The 15,342-nt window shown below is 42.7% G+C and overlaps 1 protein-coding gene across 1 annotated transcript; it reads left to right on the top strand.

The window, feature by feature from the left end:
- Window positions 1–754: 754 nt before the first annotated feature.
- Window positions 755–14,944, top strand: JHY (junctional cadherin complex regulator; the record flags this gene model as incomplete). The annotated part of the gene is made up of 7 exons (XM_082297047.1): window positions 755–1,143; window positions 3,223–3,697; window positions 9,797–10,395; window positions 11,103–11,358; window positions 13,169–13,249; window positions 13,867–13,989; window positions 14,741–14,944. 7 exons carry the CDS (start codon window positions 755–757, stop codon window positions 14,942–14,944), a joined length of 2,127 nt encoding a protein of 708 aa, XP_082153173.1.
- Between the last annotated feature and the right edge of the window lie 398 nt (window positions 14,945–15,342).

Genomic DNA, 15,342 nt, shown 5'->3' with positions numbered 1-15,342 from the left:
GGTGAGAGGGACAGGGACTGGGAATGAGCCGGGAATGAGCCGGGAACAGAGGGGTGAGAGGGACAGGAGAGGGGAATGAGCCGGGAACAGAGGGGTGAGAGGGACAGGGACAGGGGAGAGGGGACAGGGAGACGGGACAGGGGAACAGGGGAACAGGAGAGGGGAGAGGGACAGGGACACGGGAGAGGGGGCTGTGACTAAGGCACATTTCAGCACAAAACCCTCCTTTTCCTCCCTCCCACTTCACCTTGGGAATGTCTGGCAGTGCAAATGACTGCTGAGCGCTTCAGCCGAGTGTAAAGAAAACTCTCATCCTAATTCAGAAAGAGCTCCAGTTCTCACTGTGTTCCCTGTCACACCTTCTGCTGCTTTTACATGTCCAGGGGGTATAAAGTTGTATAAAGAGAACAAACAAAATTCATTTTAACTCTCAAAAGTTCACAGATAACAGATGCTTTGCCTCAGCTTCATTTTCTTTGTTGCAAGCTGGTTCTGCGTTCTTTATTGCCATCAATAGTGGAGATTTCGTAGCAATAAATCCTGTATTTGATATGTAGAGACCTTGATATTACTGCTTAAAGGAAAATCAGTGGGACAGATGAGAATAAAGAGTTGTCTGAACAACAGAAGGTCAAATTCTGAGGCTAAGCCAATGGCAGTACCCAAAACTCAGCTTTTAAATATTGTGACAAGGTAACAATGTTTTATGTTTGTGTGTTCTCCAAACACAGAGCTGGTGTGAGCCAAACTCGAGATGAATTCTTCAAATGTGAAACACATTTCAGTCTCTTCCCCACACACTTACAACATGAATAACATCCATGTCCCTCCAAAAGTCCTCATGCCACCCGTTTTCCAACCTGCGAGTTGGGAAAGGGCGTCTGGAAGGGATGGGAGCTCTGCCTCCAGTTCGGATGATTCCCAGGAATCCGACTCCAAGAGCCTGGCAGAGGAGAGGCAGTACCAGCTGGGACTCCAGCAGAGGATCCTGGAAAACGAGGGGCTGGTAGGGCTGGATCCTGATGACATCCTGGAGGATGACAGCTTGGAAGAGGACAGCTTGGAGGAGATGAGTTCGGGAGAGAAAGGAGCTGAGCATGACACAAATTATAAAGGAAAACAAAAGAATTATGGCAATGGAAGGTAAGGTTTAAACTTCAGTGGAGTAGAATAATTCTGACACTTTAAAACCCTGTGTTCCTCAATGCCACATTTAAACATTCTTCAGAAAGCATTGACTCGGTACATAAAATAAAATTGAATATCCTGTCATATGCGTGGAAGGTTTAACCCTGGATAAATTGGGAATAATTCTGGAGTTTAAAGGGATTACATTAAACCCGAAGTAATAACAATGTGCAGTTTCAATTTAATAGTCTACTTAAAATAAAATGACAAACAAATGAAGGCTAAATGATTAATAGCATGCTTTTATTCACCTCCTCAACAAGCAAAATGGCCAGTTATTGAATATTTTATTGTGAGTGCAAATGATGTTAATTGTACTAGAAACATGCTCTAATTTTTAGTAATTTTTTTGGACTGAATACTGTGCTGAATGCGAGGCTCTTCATTAAATGGAAATTTGATTTTATTTTGTTTGAACTTAGCCCAGTAAGTACTCCAGTGCAGTCCATTAAGCAGAGCAAATATCACAGCATATACATATGAAACCCCCTCTCTACATCCATTACCAACCTCGGAATTTGAAGAGGAAATGCTGCATCTGCTGTCTGCTCACCACACTTTTGTTGAGGAGCACAGAGTCCATCTAACCTCCCCATCGAGCTGGGGGCAGGAATAAAAGGTGCCCTTTTTGTCTGGGGATGATTAGGGATGAAGGAGCTCTTCACACTCATTTTGTCTCCGCGCGGTGACCTGGGCTGAGTCCCACAATTGGGTTCTGTGCACACATTTCAGCACAAAGGGACTCTTTAGCATTATCCTCTGCCATTTCAATCATTGCAATTAGCTCACATATTTCTGTACTCACTTCAAAACAGCCTCACCTCGTTCTGTTTACCTGCAGTGCCTGCCAGCTGGGAATAATGATGTTTTCCCTGCTGGAAATCAGCTCCAGGATACCGTGGCACCGATGCTCACCTGGAAAGCAAAAACAAACAGATTATTTTGTTATTAGGAGCCACTTGAAACATAGGCAGAGGCATGTAACTCACTGAGAAAGGGGGAATAAATGATTTAGGGAAATGTTAATATCATTAACTAGGCCACACTATGGGGAATCCAGCAGATTTCTTTAATAGGAGCTGAAGAATCAACCAGATTTCAGTGCCTGTAAATGTCCCTCTGGCAGATTCACCAAGAAACCAGGGTTGTGCTGCAGGTCCAGGGAAGAGAAAAACAGTGTTAAAAGCTTTTTTCTCCCTCATTCCTTCCTCTTGCCACTGCCTGCACATCTCTTGGAAGCCTATTTGGATGTATTTGACTCCTGTAGTTGGTTTTCCTCCCATTGGATCAGATCTGAAATCAGAAATTGGATCAATTGTGGGGTTTTTTAAGGCAGAGCATCTGGCTTTGCTTTATGACAAATGTGATTCAGAGCAAGAATTTGGCAACTCCTTAAAAAAATAGGCAAACTCACAGATCTCTCTGATTTGTGTTTTCCTACTCTTATCTCAATCACAGCTTGCTTTATAATAAAATGTGGTATTAAGTCTTTTATAGACGGAGTTTTTTATCAAAGCATCATGGTGTTTCATGGGAATGAGAAGAGAAAATAAGAATACAGAGCTTCTTGCTTGGACAGCCTCAAAGGGACACTTGAGAGACTGATTTTACCAGGAATTTCACTTTTATTTCACTCAGCAGAGTCTTTGAAGAAGGAACAACACAAACTACCTTTTGCAGACTGTATAATTTTAAGGAAACAACAAAATAATGCAATTTATTGTTTCACCTTTTAGCTGATTCTGCTAAGATTTACAATTTCTATGCCAAATTTGGGATAATGATTGTAATCCACTGTGATCTGAATGGGAGATCAATTTATCATTCACTGATGATGAAAATTAAAAAGGAAGAGGAAGCCTTGCCTAAATTTTCTCCTAAAAAATACTTCATAAAACTGTTCTGATCCTGATCCCATACTGAACACACTGAAATAATTCATTTGGCCACAGCAGGACATCTGTTTACACACTGAAATAATACAGAATTTGTACAATTTATGCAGAAATAATTCGGTGTTTGTTTTTTAATTAGGAAAAAACAGCCTGTGGACAAATATTCCAACCTGAGGTACAAACCTCACTGGAAGAGAACAAAAAAGGGAGCAGAATTTTTTAAGGCAGAGAAAGCATCCCAAGCTTCTGGAGGAAGCAGTGAGGACTTCTCACTGGATTCATTTTACCTCCATTCTGATGGCTCCTCAGAAAATAATCAACAGGAGGCAAAGACCCAGGATTCACTCTCAGAATTATTCAGCTTTCATGGAGCAAATGTTGTGGCCAGCAATGAACCTGATGGGCCACAAGCCAAAAGGAGGGAACCTGCAGAAGGATTTCATTCCAGAGATAATCCTGGCCGTGCTTTTCCTCCTGAAATTCAACAAGATCCACCCCAAAGAGCAAAAAAAAACTTTGTGAAGAAAAATAAACGGACTTTAGGGTTACAGTCAGAGAAGAGAAATTCCTACCTTGAGCTGCACAATAAGAAGCAGCAAGTTCTTCACAGGCAGGTGGGTAAATTTATATATTCCCTAATTTGTATGGGCTAAGGTTTGTCTGGAGTTAAACTCTCAGCTGTGCAGAGGAGAGAAGCAGATTTGAAATCCATCATGCAAGTGGCAACTTCTGATTTCCAGGGAGAATCTTTTTCACCCTTTATGGAATAATGGACTAATCTCCAGTTACTCCCAAGCCCAGTGATGGCCACATTCCAGCTGCCTGTTGCTGGCCAGGAAAGTGGCACAGATCTCAAACTAGTTTTTAATCTTGATGCTTAGGAAATTCTGTCTTCCTTTCCTGGCATCTGCCTTGCCCCTCAGCAGTGGTTCTTTTTATGCTGCCTCTCATTTTTTCTGCTTGGCCAACATGAGTTTGATAATGATTCTCTCTAATGCTAATGGCTTATTCCAGGTTTTGGTCAGTGGAGAAAATGCAAAATTGGGTTGGAAAGATCCCTAAAGCCCATCCCATCCTACCCCCTGCCATGGGCAGGGACACCTTCCACCATCCCAGGCTGCTCCCAGCCGCATCCAACCTGGCCTTGGACACTGCCAGGGATCCAGGGGGTGCCCCAGCTGCTCTGGGCACCCTGTGCCAGGGCCTGCCCACCCTCCCAGGGAACAATTCCTTCCCAATCTCCCATCCAGCCCTGCCCTCTGGCACTGGGAAGCCATTCCCTGTGTCCTGTCCCTCCATGCCTTGTCCCCAGTCCCTCTGCAGCTCTCCTGGAGCCCCTTTAGGCCCTGCAAGGGGCTCTGAGCTCTCCCTGGAGCCTTCTCCTCTCCAGGTGAGCACCTCCAGCTCTCCCAGCCTGGCTCCAGAGGGGCTCCAGCCCTGGGAGCAGCTCCATGATTTCCTCTGGATCATGCTTGGCCTTGAACTCCATGAGATTTCCATGGGCTGATATCCCAAGCCTGTCAAGACCAAATCTGATATTGGACATCAGCACTTGTGTCTGGAAGTCCTGACCGGCTGCACAGTGTCAGCCAACTTGTGGGAAGGTTCGAGTGGAAATGTAATTACAGTTCCTAATGAACCATTATAAACGAGTTTATTGCTTTTCCTTGCTACTTATTATGCAGAATGGGAAGGGGGGGGTCACTGAATCACTCTACACAGAAAATTCTTACCTTGGAAAGCTCCAGGGACTCTGTGCTTCAAGTGACACCTCTGCCAAGGCTAATGAAGAGTTGACACAACATTAGAGGGAATTTTCTGACTGCATTCCAGTGGCAGGAATGATGGACAAGATTTTTTTTTCTAGCAGAGCTATTAAGAGCACTTGGTTTTTTCAGTTCTAATTTGAATGATGGTAAAAATAATGAATGTAGATGGATGCTGATTAGAGCTATGTTGATATGATTATGTTTTCTATTCAGGGAATTCTGGAAATCTTGCCTATCCAAGTGCTGGAGACAGGGATAAGGACTTCATTGTGCAGACACTGTTCAAAAATATGAACTAGGCAAAGGAATCTGTTAAAATCAGGGCTATGGGATTGTCTTGCTGCAGCGGCCATGGGGGCAGCAGAGGTGTGACACAGCAAGGGCCGGGCAGTGGGTAGGGAAGTGAGTTCCTAACCTAGACAAGTCAATACAGCTGCAACTGCTTGTTTTCCAGCAAAGTTGTGGACTTCCCATCCCTGGAAGTGTTCCAGGACCAGGCTTGGAGCAACCTGGGCTAGTGGAAGGTGTCCCTGCCCATGGCAGGGGGTGGAACAAGAGCAGCTTTAAGGTCCTTTCCCACCCAAGCATTCCATAATTGTGTGATTCCACGAGCAGCATCACCACCTGCTGTCAGCCACCTTTGGATTTGCTGCAGCACAGGCAGAAGTATTTACTTATCCCTAACCAGGATATCCATGGCTCAGTCTTGTTGGGAGGGGTGAAAAAAGGCCTGAGGGGAGCATCTTGGTGATCCAGGTGCCAACTTTGGTCACCTCACCTGGAAAACTGCATCCAAAGTGCAAAACCACCAAGTATGTGCAGAAATAAATGAGCCACATGTAGCCAGTCAAACTGTTGTTTCCTAGACTGGATTATTTTGAGCTTTGCAGGGGATTGAAGCTGGATTTATTGATTTATTGCTGGCTGCCAGGGGCTGGGGTGATGAGGGAGTGTTTACTGTGAGGGCAGGACTTGGTGCACAGCTGACATAACACGAGTTAAAATATTTGCAGCCTCGCTCTGCAAGACTTACAGCTGTGCTGGATGTACCAAAACACACCAGAAACCCGTGCTGATCTGTATATTTACTAATTTCTGTAGCATTTTATATAGCACCAAGTTCTTTGCAGTGTTGCCTGGTTCTTAACGAACCCCATGATGAGTTTCTCTGAGAGAGAGAGAGAGAGGCAAAAAGAGAAGTAGTGGCCCAATCTAGCTCAGCTGTGCTCAATCTGAGTTGCTTTCCTACCTCCAAGCCCCTTACTTCAAAGCCAGGAACATAATGTACAATTTTTTAATGGCTCTAGACCAAGGCACTCAGACTCTGTGTGCACTGAGCCTTCCCTCGGTGTAAACACCTAATCAAGATTGCCTGTGCTTCAACAATAGCAGCCAAATGCAATTCGAGAACCACAAGCCTTTGAAGTCCTCCCTGCAAAGGCTGGTTTGCCAGTCTGGGATAATGACATGCCATGATTGCTGTCTTTGTTGTATCTTTTCAGTGGAGAAGCAATTATGGGCCTCAATTTAACAGAATAGGCATTACACAGCTTATGATTCTCAAAATGCAATTTCATTTGATCATTTTCTCAATTTGATTGGTATTAATAGAATGGTTCACAAAAAAAAAAAAAAAAAATGCTGGCAGAGGTTGTGTCCTGTTCCTCTTTCAAAGAGATAACGTAGAAGTATGTTTTACCTGCCCAGCACTCCATCCATGCACTGAGTCAGTTGGTTCCACCAAAAACATCTTATTCACTGCAAAGCTCTGTCTGTCCACAGCTCAGGAAAACCTCTGTGGTATTTTTAAATTTTCTTGTGAATTTTTTCCAGTCACAACTAATGGGATTTGCATTGTATTTGGAGCCATGAGGTCACCCATAAACTCAGCAATAAACCCTGCCCACCTTTTCTTAGCTGGCCTAATCTCTTAGCCCCAAAGTGAGAAGTTCAGCTTCCCACATTTTCTTCCCACTGATGATTTGCAGTTGATAATTCTCTTAGTCATAAATATGTTCTCAGTGCAGGTTCTCCTGTGGGGCTACTCTGCAGGGGAGCAGAGGTTCCTGTGCCACAGTCCCCTATCACAGTGACACTGCCCAACACACTTCATCAACTAAAATACTCGGCAAGATAGTTTGGGATAAAAAATTAAATTAAAAAAACGTTAAAAATTGGATTTCCGGCACTTTTATAGATTAAAAAAAAAATTTAAGTATTTCAAGAGAATTTTTGATTATTGCTATATTTACAAGGGTATCACCTGGCTTTGTGCAGTGCCACCAGCTACTCTCAAAAACTTGCTCCAGTTCAATTTCCAGCCGTGGTTATCCCACAACTGTGGCCACGTGAAGATATCCTTGTTTGCGAGCTTGTTTTGCCGAGCTCTGTGCATTCCATGCTTTATTTCTGCAGCTCCTCGTTGTGCTTTTCAGCCCCCATTACTGTGTTTTGCCAGCTTTTCCTGCAAGCCTCTCTTGTTGAGGCCTGGGATGTGTCTGATTGCCTGGCCAGGGATGGTTTCTGGTTGTTTTTCTGTTATTAGGTGCATCCAGTGGCTCTCATAGAAATGGAGGAGCCCAGGCATTTGAGAGGTACAAGAAGGTTTCTGTGCTGCACACTTCTTGCAATTTTCCTTTCCTTTCTTCCTCTTAAAAGTAGAAGGAATCCTCCCTCCCAGCTGTGAGTTGAGTTTTGCTTCTTTTTCTCTTTTGGCCGTTTCTCTCCTTGTTGTCCATTCTACAGAGCCAAACGGTAGCATTTTCATTTTAATAGGATGCAAATTATTTCTCATCATTTCCCCCAAGATTTTGAAATCCTTTCATCTGGTTGTGCTGTGACCATGAACATTCTTGGTTTTTAGGTTACAGATCCTACACCAGCTGATGAAGAACCACTCCAGGGTGTCCCAGCATTCCAGACTGGGAAGATGAAGCCTGAAGACAATGGGTACCCAAAAGGACAGCAGCTCAAGGTTCCTTTTCAAGAGAATTTGATAACTGAAATTCAATAGAATTTAATAATTGAAATATATCTATAAAAGCACTGACTTTGAATGTTTAAAACTGTCATCTTGTTGCTTTTAAAGTCCCTGTTACTGACAAGAAATCCTTAAATATACCTCAGTAGGTAATCACTATCATTTAATGCATGTGTGCTTTATGTACTGAATGCATTTAAAGCAAAATGCCAAGAAATCCTGAGCTCACAGCATCTATTATTATCTATTATTACCTTTTTAGGAGATTATTTGGTTGATAATCTAAAATTACAAACTAGTACATGGTTGTGTTTGATGGCTCGGGAGGGTTCTGAGCCAGAACTTCACTGTTTCTGCCTTATTTGTCCCCTAAAATTAAGGGGGAGTTAATTAATTAATTACCAGAAACCAGAAAATGTTCCAAGCAGAAGTTGCACTCGCTTCCTCCACACTCCTCAGTCTACAAATCTGATTTATGCTGGCCTTCAAACCAATGCAGTCATCCAGTCTTTGGAGCAATAAAGGGACCAGGTTATCATCACTGATAAAAAACCCAGGGTTATTATTGGCAAACCCAGTTAGTCTCTGTGTGCTGCAAGGATCTGAAGTGATCCAGGCACTGTTTAAAGTCTGGAATTTCAAGACTGGGATTTGCAGTGCTATAAAATACAAACAGGATTTTATGCTGCTGTTCACTGGGAAAGATTTGCTTTCTCCATGGCATTTCAGAATGAAGTAGGTATTTATTTATTTCATTGTTTAAATGGGGAAACATTGGCCTGCTCCCAGCTGGGCTCCGGCCAAAATTATTATCTATTTAGGGGATTATTTGGTTGCATTTTCTGGTTTATGGCGATTAATTAACTCCACCTTAATTTTAGGGGACAAATAAGGCACAAACAGTGAAGTTCTGGCTCAGAATCCTCCCAAACCATCAAACACAACCATGTACTAGTTTGTAATTTTAGATTATCAACCATATAATCTCCTAAATAGATAATAATTTTGGCAGGAGCCAAACTGGGAGCAGGCCAAAATAGAGAATTCCACAGTGTGCCAGGACATGAAGCTCCAGGAGTCAGGATTCCAAGGGCTAAAGCTCTTCCCAAAACCTCCTGGAGTTGTGTGGATTTCACATCTACCATTAACCAGTTATTCTGAGTGCATTTGCCCCGTGCTGACTGCAAGGGTTGCTCACAAAAGAACCCCAGAGGGACAGGAGGGTGGGGAGGAGGATTTCAGCCCTGAGAGAGATTTAATGGGCTGAGAATGGATTTGTGGAATCCAAGTCTTTCCTCCAAGTGGGCAACACCTGATGCTGTAATTGGAAAGTGATTAATTTTAATGAATTTTGGGTTTAGAGTGTGGCAGTTTGGCTCTAAACAGCAGTCCTGGTGTGCTTAAGTTCTTGAATTTTTATCATCTGGGTTATGTTTATCAGGGAGGAGTGCTTGGTTTAGAAGTAAAATTATTGATATCATTGGCATCAGTCTGTTCTACCATGGGCCAGTCTAACAGTGTGTACAAAGCCATTTTTCCCTGAAATTTGGTACATAAAAAGCAAGAACTGATTTGATTTTTGGAGCATTTTTTCCAAGTGGTTGACAGGGAGTTACCACCAGTCCACAAGGTTAGACCTGGGCACTTCAGGGCACCTATTTTTGCACCTCATGCAGATAAAACTCCCTCAATCCACATTTACCACATCTGGTTTGCATCTGCAGGGACCTGTTTTTATCCATTAAGCAAAATCTTGATGCAGAATTATTCACAGTGCAACACCTGAATAACGTCTCTGCTTCTGTTCTGGACTGAGGGTTCCTCCAGATTTGAATTTTGGGTTAAGTCCAGCCACGAGCAGGGTTAGATGCAAGCAGCACAGAGGGATTTTGATGTGTGTAATGAAACTTCTTAAGGAATATCTGAAATCTGAAATTCACCCAGCTGTTGGTAACTTGTTTCAGGAGCAGCACAAGTTCTCCCAGACAAGTAAAACAGAATCCAACCCGACTCTCAATGGAAGAGCTTTTCCAAGGAATGACAGCCAGCAGCTCCCAGGAGGAGCAGCAGGAGCAAAGTCTTGGCACCAGCAAATCCCAGGATTTCAGGCTGCTCCCAGTGCAGTGGAGCAGGACAGCAGCACAGAGCTGCAGGAATGTCTGAATCCAAGCTCTTCTGTTGGCCCTGGCCCAGCAGAAAAATCCAAAACTGGCTTAAATAATTTCCCAAATGCAATCCACCCAGATTTTACCACATCTACCTATCGTTTTCTCCCAATATTCCGTAATTTTAACCCAGCAGAGGATTTATACCCAGAATATCCCAGCAAGGAGAGCAAGAAACACCAGCATGACTCTCCACATGGAATTCCACGGCAACACTCAAGCAGCCACATCCCTGGGCAGCATTTTTCCAGGGATAACAGCACTGGTGGCCAGGCACATCCAAAATTCAGGAGTATTTCATCCATTTTTAATGCAAGTTTTCAAGAAAGGGTGAAGGATCAAGCACCACTTCAAGATTTCAAAAATCATATTCATGAGGATAACAGGCACAGTTGGTGGTAAGGATAGAAGTGATAAAATGATGTTATCATAACGCTGTGATGCCCAAAAAATGAACAAATGGACAAGAAAATGCTTTAAAGTTTGAAGTATAAAGTTATCTTGCTACAAACCTGCCGTTATGATTTGCTACTAATTGAAGATTCATTGTAGCTACTGCTTTTTAAATGTGGCATTGGAAAAGGACAGTTCTGTCCTCCAGGCATGGAATTTTCCCCAGTTGAAATTTTCCTTCTAGGAGGCTGGGAGGAAAAGTTTAAAATACAGATAGGAAAGGGCATTGTGCATAAATTGAGAGTTTGTAGCAAAATTGGCTTTTCAGGGTGAATATCCAGGGTCCATCCTGTCCCTAAAGGGGAGAGCAGGAAAATCCTGAGTCATGTAGAATTTCACCTGTCTTGATTTAAAAAAAATGAAGTTTTTATTTCACATAAACAAATAATTCTTTCAGTACACAGCAGGCCTGATCCAAAGCCTTTCGTTGGCTTCAGCTACTTTTGCATCAGGCTGAAATTTCAAGTTTTTCCATTTATTTTCCATACACTTGGGTGCAAGCAAAGTCATTTATTGGGAAATCCCCGTCTTCCCATCTCCATGTTCCCATATTCCATGTTCAGGTTGTTTGTTGAACTCCCTGCTGTGTGTAAATGAAGGTTTTTACTCTTTCCCCCTCATTTTTAAGACTTTTTCCATGTTTTGTTCACAGTTCGCCAACAGCCTCTTGTGGAACCTCCCAGTTTACAGAAATGGAGAAACATCAGCCAGGAATTTCTGGTTTAAGAGATGATTTTGCTGACAAGTGGTTGTGGAGTTTGCTCCCACCTGCCCTGTCCCAGGTACAGGGGGGTTCACAGGGAAATTCAGGAAGAGCTGAAGGAAATCTGAGGAAAATGAGACGAAGCAACTCAGAAGGATCTCTCCTGCCAATGGAAAAGCAAAACCAGCCCAGAGCCAGCAAGAAGGTGAGAAAATAGATATGGTTTGGGTGGTTTCACATTTCTATGCCTCCTCTAACATTTTTCCTTAATAATCCAAAGTTCTTTGTGAAAAAAAAGTGATGAGAACAGAGAAATATTTCATTGTTACAGGAAGCACATGGACACCCAGCAGAGAAATAAAAGTCACGGAACAAAGGTAGAAACAGACACTGAAATCATTTTAGTCCAAAGAGCAAATGGATCCACCAGCTCTCCCTGGGTCAGTCTGGATTAGCTCTGGGGACACACAGAGCTGTGTTTGTCCCATAAGTTATCCACAGATAAAATTATTTAGGATCAGGCTGGAGCAGCAGGCAGCCTGGCCTCAGATCTGAGCCATCCATTATCCCGCTCATGCTCATTTGCTGGCCAGCTCAAATCTCCTGTTTCCAAGGGATTCCAACCCCAAACTTGGAGGATTTGTAAAGCTAACAGCATAAACATTATTCCGAGCCTCCTGATGATCCCATTTGGGTCCTTATTAAAACTTGGATCTCTTTGTCTCCTCTGTGTGTCCACTTTTCCTGGTGTCAGCACTTAACACAGCTGCAGGGGGACACCAGAGAGCTGGCCATGACCAATTAAATGTTTAAGAAGTTTGCTTCAAGTCTCAGGGCAGACAAACTAAGCTGGAATAATTATTCCTGTGTTTCTTCCAGGAGGCAGTTTGGGTATTGCTGCCTGAGTGCCTCTAAGAAGAATTATCAGGATTATGATGGTAACTGAAGGCAGATTTCCTTCCCTTTCTGTTCAAACCTTTGTTTCTTGTCCTGTGCTTGTGGCAGTTTTCTCACGCTTCACATGTGAGGAATGCACAGAGAATCTGTTTGTGTCTCCCAGGAAAATCCAGCTTTTCCTCATAAACAAATGCACTCATGCTCATTGCAAAAGCAAGAAAACCCGGGTTTTGGGGTTGGACACAGCTAAATGTACTCCTCAGAGTGGCTAAAATCAAAAATTTGTGAGTTGTAGCATGTAAGAGTAGGGATAGCTGACACAAAGAAACCTCAAATAGGAAATTTAGTGCTTAGAATTCATTTCTCTGCAGTTGAGTTCATCTTGAACCTGTGTTTTGAAGAAATGCCCACTTTATTTGCATACAGCAGTTGGTGTTGCTGCATTATTCTGTGGGTGAAATTACTGCAGAGCTGATCACCATGAGCTTCACTGACAAGCATTTAAAACATAATTCCCTTCCAAAAATAATCTAGTGGCCTTGAAAGAGAATAAAAATATTAGGGAGATACTGGGGTGTTTGTGTAATATCCTGAAGGATTGGAATGGCATCACCCATCACTCCTGCCTTCACTTGTCAAGCTTTGCTGTGCAGCAAAACATGGATTTTTCAGCTGTCTGTGGACAACTTTCCAGTGCAGCTTTGAGAACAAGGAAAGGTTACTGTCACCAACATCATTTGATAATTTTTGCCACCAAAATCGGGTAATTTTATCTTTTTCTCTTACAAGAGTTTCTTTGGAGTCTCATTCTAATCCCATCAAATGGGTGGCTTTGAGCTGTTTCAAAATAAAGCTCACAAAAGGTCGTTTTTGATTGAGAAAATATCACTTTGTGCTTTGGATAATTGGCAATTTCCCACCTGGATCCAAAGGAAATTCTGTGTCATTTGACTTGTGCCATTAACTCAGTCCTGTTGGCCACTTATTTTAAATGAGACGTGCCAGGGGTAAGGCTGAGATTGCAAATTAAATCCTGGAGTTTCCACTACAAGACTTTCTTTAATGAAGCTCTCTGTGAAATCACATCAAGGAAAATCTGTTTGCTGTTTGTTTTTCAGGTGTGTAGCTCAAAATTCTACATCAACCTGAATATGAAGCTTGGAGGCCTCGGACCTGACTATGAAGCAATCAAAGAGAAAGTGAGTGACCCAAAAGTGAATTCAAGCAGGGGAGAATGGCAAAGAAATCACTGCTGAGAAGCAATTTATGATTATCTGGGACTTTATATCCTTGGCTAGCTGGAGATCCTAAAGGAAAATTCAGATAGAAGGAAAGACAAGTGTCCTGGGGATAACTTTAACCCTCTAATTTTTTTAAATCCAGAAATAGGAATTAATCAGGGCTAATTGCTCATCAGGAAAGGACACACTCCTGTGGCTGAGTTGCCATTCCCAGTGTAAAGATGCAACAGATGTTCAAAGTGGAAGTAAAAGTTGTGTAAACACAAGGAAATATCTGGCTGCACTCTGGTGAAATGGAGACAGATTGCTCAGGACATTCAGAATAAAGATGGACCTGTCACATTTCTGCTGAGCTCCATCCTCCATTCAGTCCAGGGAAAAGCTCTTAAGAGGGAAAAGCAACTAAAAAAAGCTGTGCCATTTATCAGGGCTTCCTGTTGTGTTCTGCTGAGGGATCAATGGCAAAGCCAGGTTGAACAGCAGCAGAGGTGGGAACGGAATATTGGTGGGAAAAGGGTTTCATTGATGGATCCCTGAGCCATTTAATTCCATAAGCCCTTTTCTGCTTTTCTCAGAAACAGAAGCTAAAGTGGCAAAAGGAATATTCCAGGCAGATTAATGAATATAACATGAAAAATATTACTGTGGTTCAGAGGTTACCTGCAAAACCCCAGGTGTCATCGGTGTCCAGACAGAAGGTGAGAACTGGGTCCCTTTAAAGGATATTTCTGCAAGGTGGTGAGTGACAGCCACAGGCTCCAGGAACAAAGCTGTGGAGTTCAGTATCAGAATTCCTCAGTTCCTTGCATTTATTCTCAAACCTAAACCACAAGGAGACAAAACTGCATTGTTTGGGTGTCATTGTTTGGGTTCTTTTAGGAGACTTCCCAGACACTCTCTCACCAGGAACCTGAGATAATGCAACTCCCACTGGAGACTTAAGAGGTGCTTCCAAATCCACACAACAAACACAGATCCCAAACCCCATCCCAGGTTAAACCAGGGCTCTGCCACTTCTGGGATTTCTGTCATACTCCTTCCATTCCCTGTCCAGGACAGCCTTCCATGTTCCAGGCATCACTTTGTTTTTAGTTTTGATAGTTCAGTGCAGTAGAGCCTGAGCTTGTCCTGTTCACCTGCAAAACTCCTGCCTGAGGACCAGAGCTTAATGAGACTGGGGAAAAATGTTTATAAATTTATTAGATTTTTGTTGCTCTTCCTTTTTTAAAATAAAAACATTTCTTCAGTGTCGAAGGTGGCCTTCAGTGGTGTCAGGGAGCAAATCTCAGCCTGGGTTATTCTGCAGTCGGCACTGAAGCAATCTGGGATTGAATTCTGTCAGAAACGAGATCAGGAATTCAGAGAAACCTTACTGGACCCACCTAAATATTCTTGGAAACGTTGGCCAGGTTTTCTCTTAATCAGTTACCCAAATTTTCCTGGTTTTAGGCTCTGGAATATGCCAAGAAGATTCCAAGACCAAAGACCTTCGTTACGAAGCAACCAGACCAAGAGGTGAAAGAGGAAAGGGCTCTGCCCCAGGCTCCAGCTGGAACCAGTTTACCCCAAATCCCATCCCTGGAATCTTTGTGGAACAGGCACGAGAAGGAGAAGGAAGTTGTGGCTGCTTTCAAAGCCCTTCATATTTTATAGGTGTTTGGGAAATCTTAGCGATCTCTTCAAGGCAAAAATGCCTGAATTGTTTTATTTTGAGCCATTATGACCATCACATCTTGATTTCCCAGCCCACTGAAATTTAAACTGCCTTAAGCCTAACCATTTTTAAATGTTAGAATTGGTTCTACCTGTACCTATTTTGTTTAATAAATTGACCATTTGCATTTATAGCACTTTAAATCTGGTCCTCTGTTCTTTTTCTTTGAACTAAATAATCCAGAAATTGCATCTTTCAGAGCAATCAGCTCCTGCCTTGTCACAGCTGGATCATTTTTAAACATATAAGCAAACAGACATAGCTACAAAACATTAAACTTCTGTTTCATCTGATCATCTTAACCCAGGCAGTATTTCTCTTTCTGAGGTGCAGATGA

This window comes from Coloeus monedula (assembly GCF_965178545.1).
Source record: "Coloeus monedula genome assembly, chromosome: 25".
NCBI lineage: Eukaryota > Metazoa > Chordata > Aves > Passeriformes > Corvidae > Coloeus > Coloeus monedula.
The sequence above is the reverse complement of the archived record's forward strand: the minus strand, read 5'-3'. Positions and strand labels throughout refer to the sequence as shown.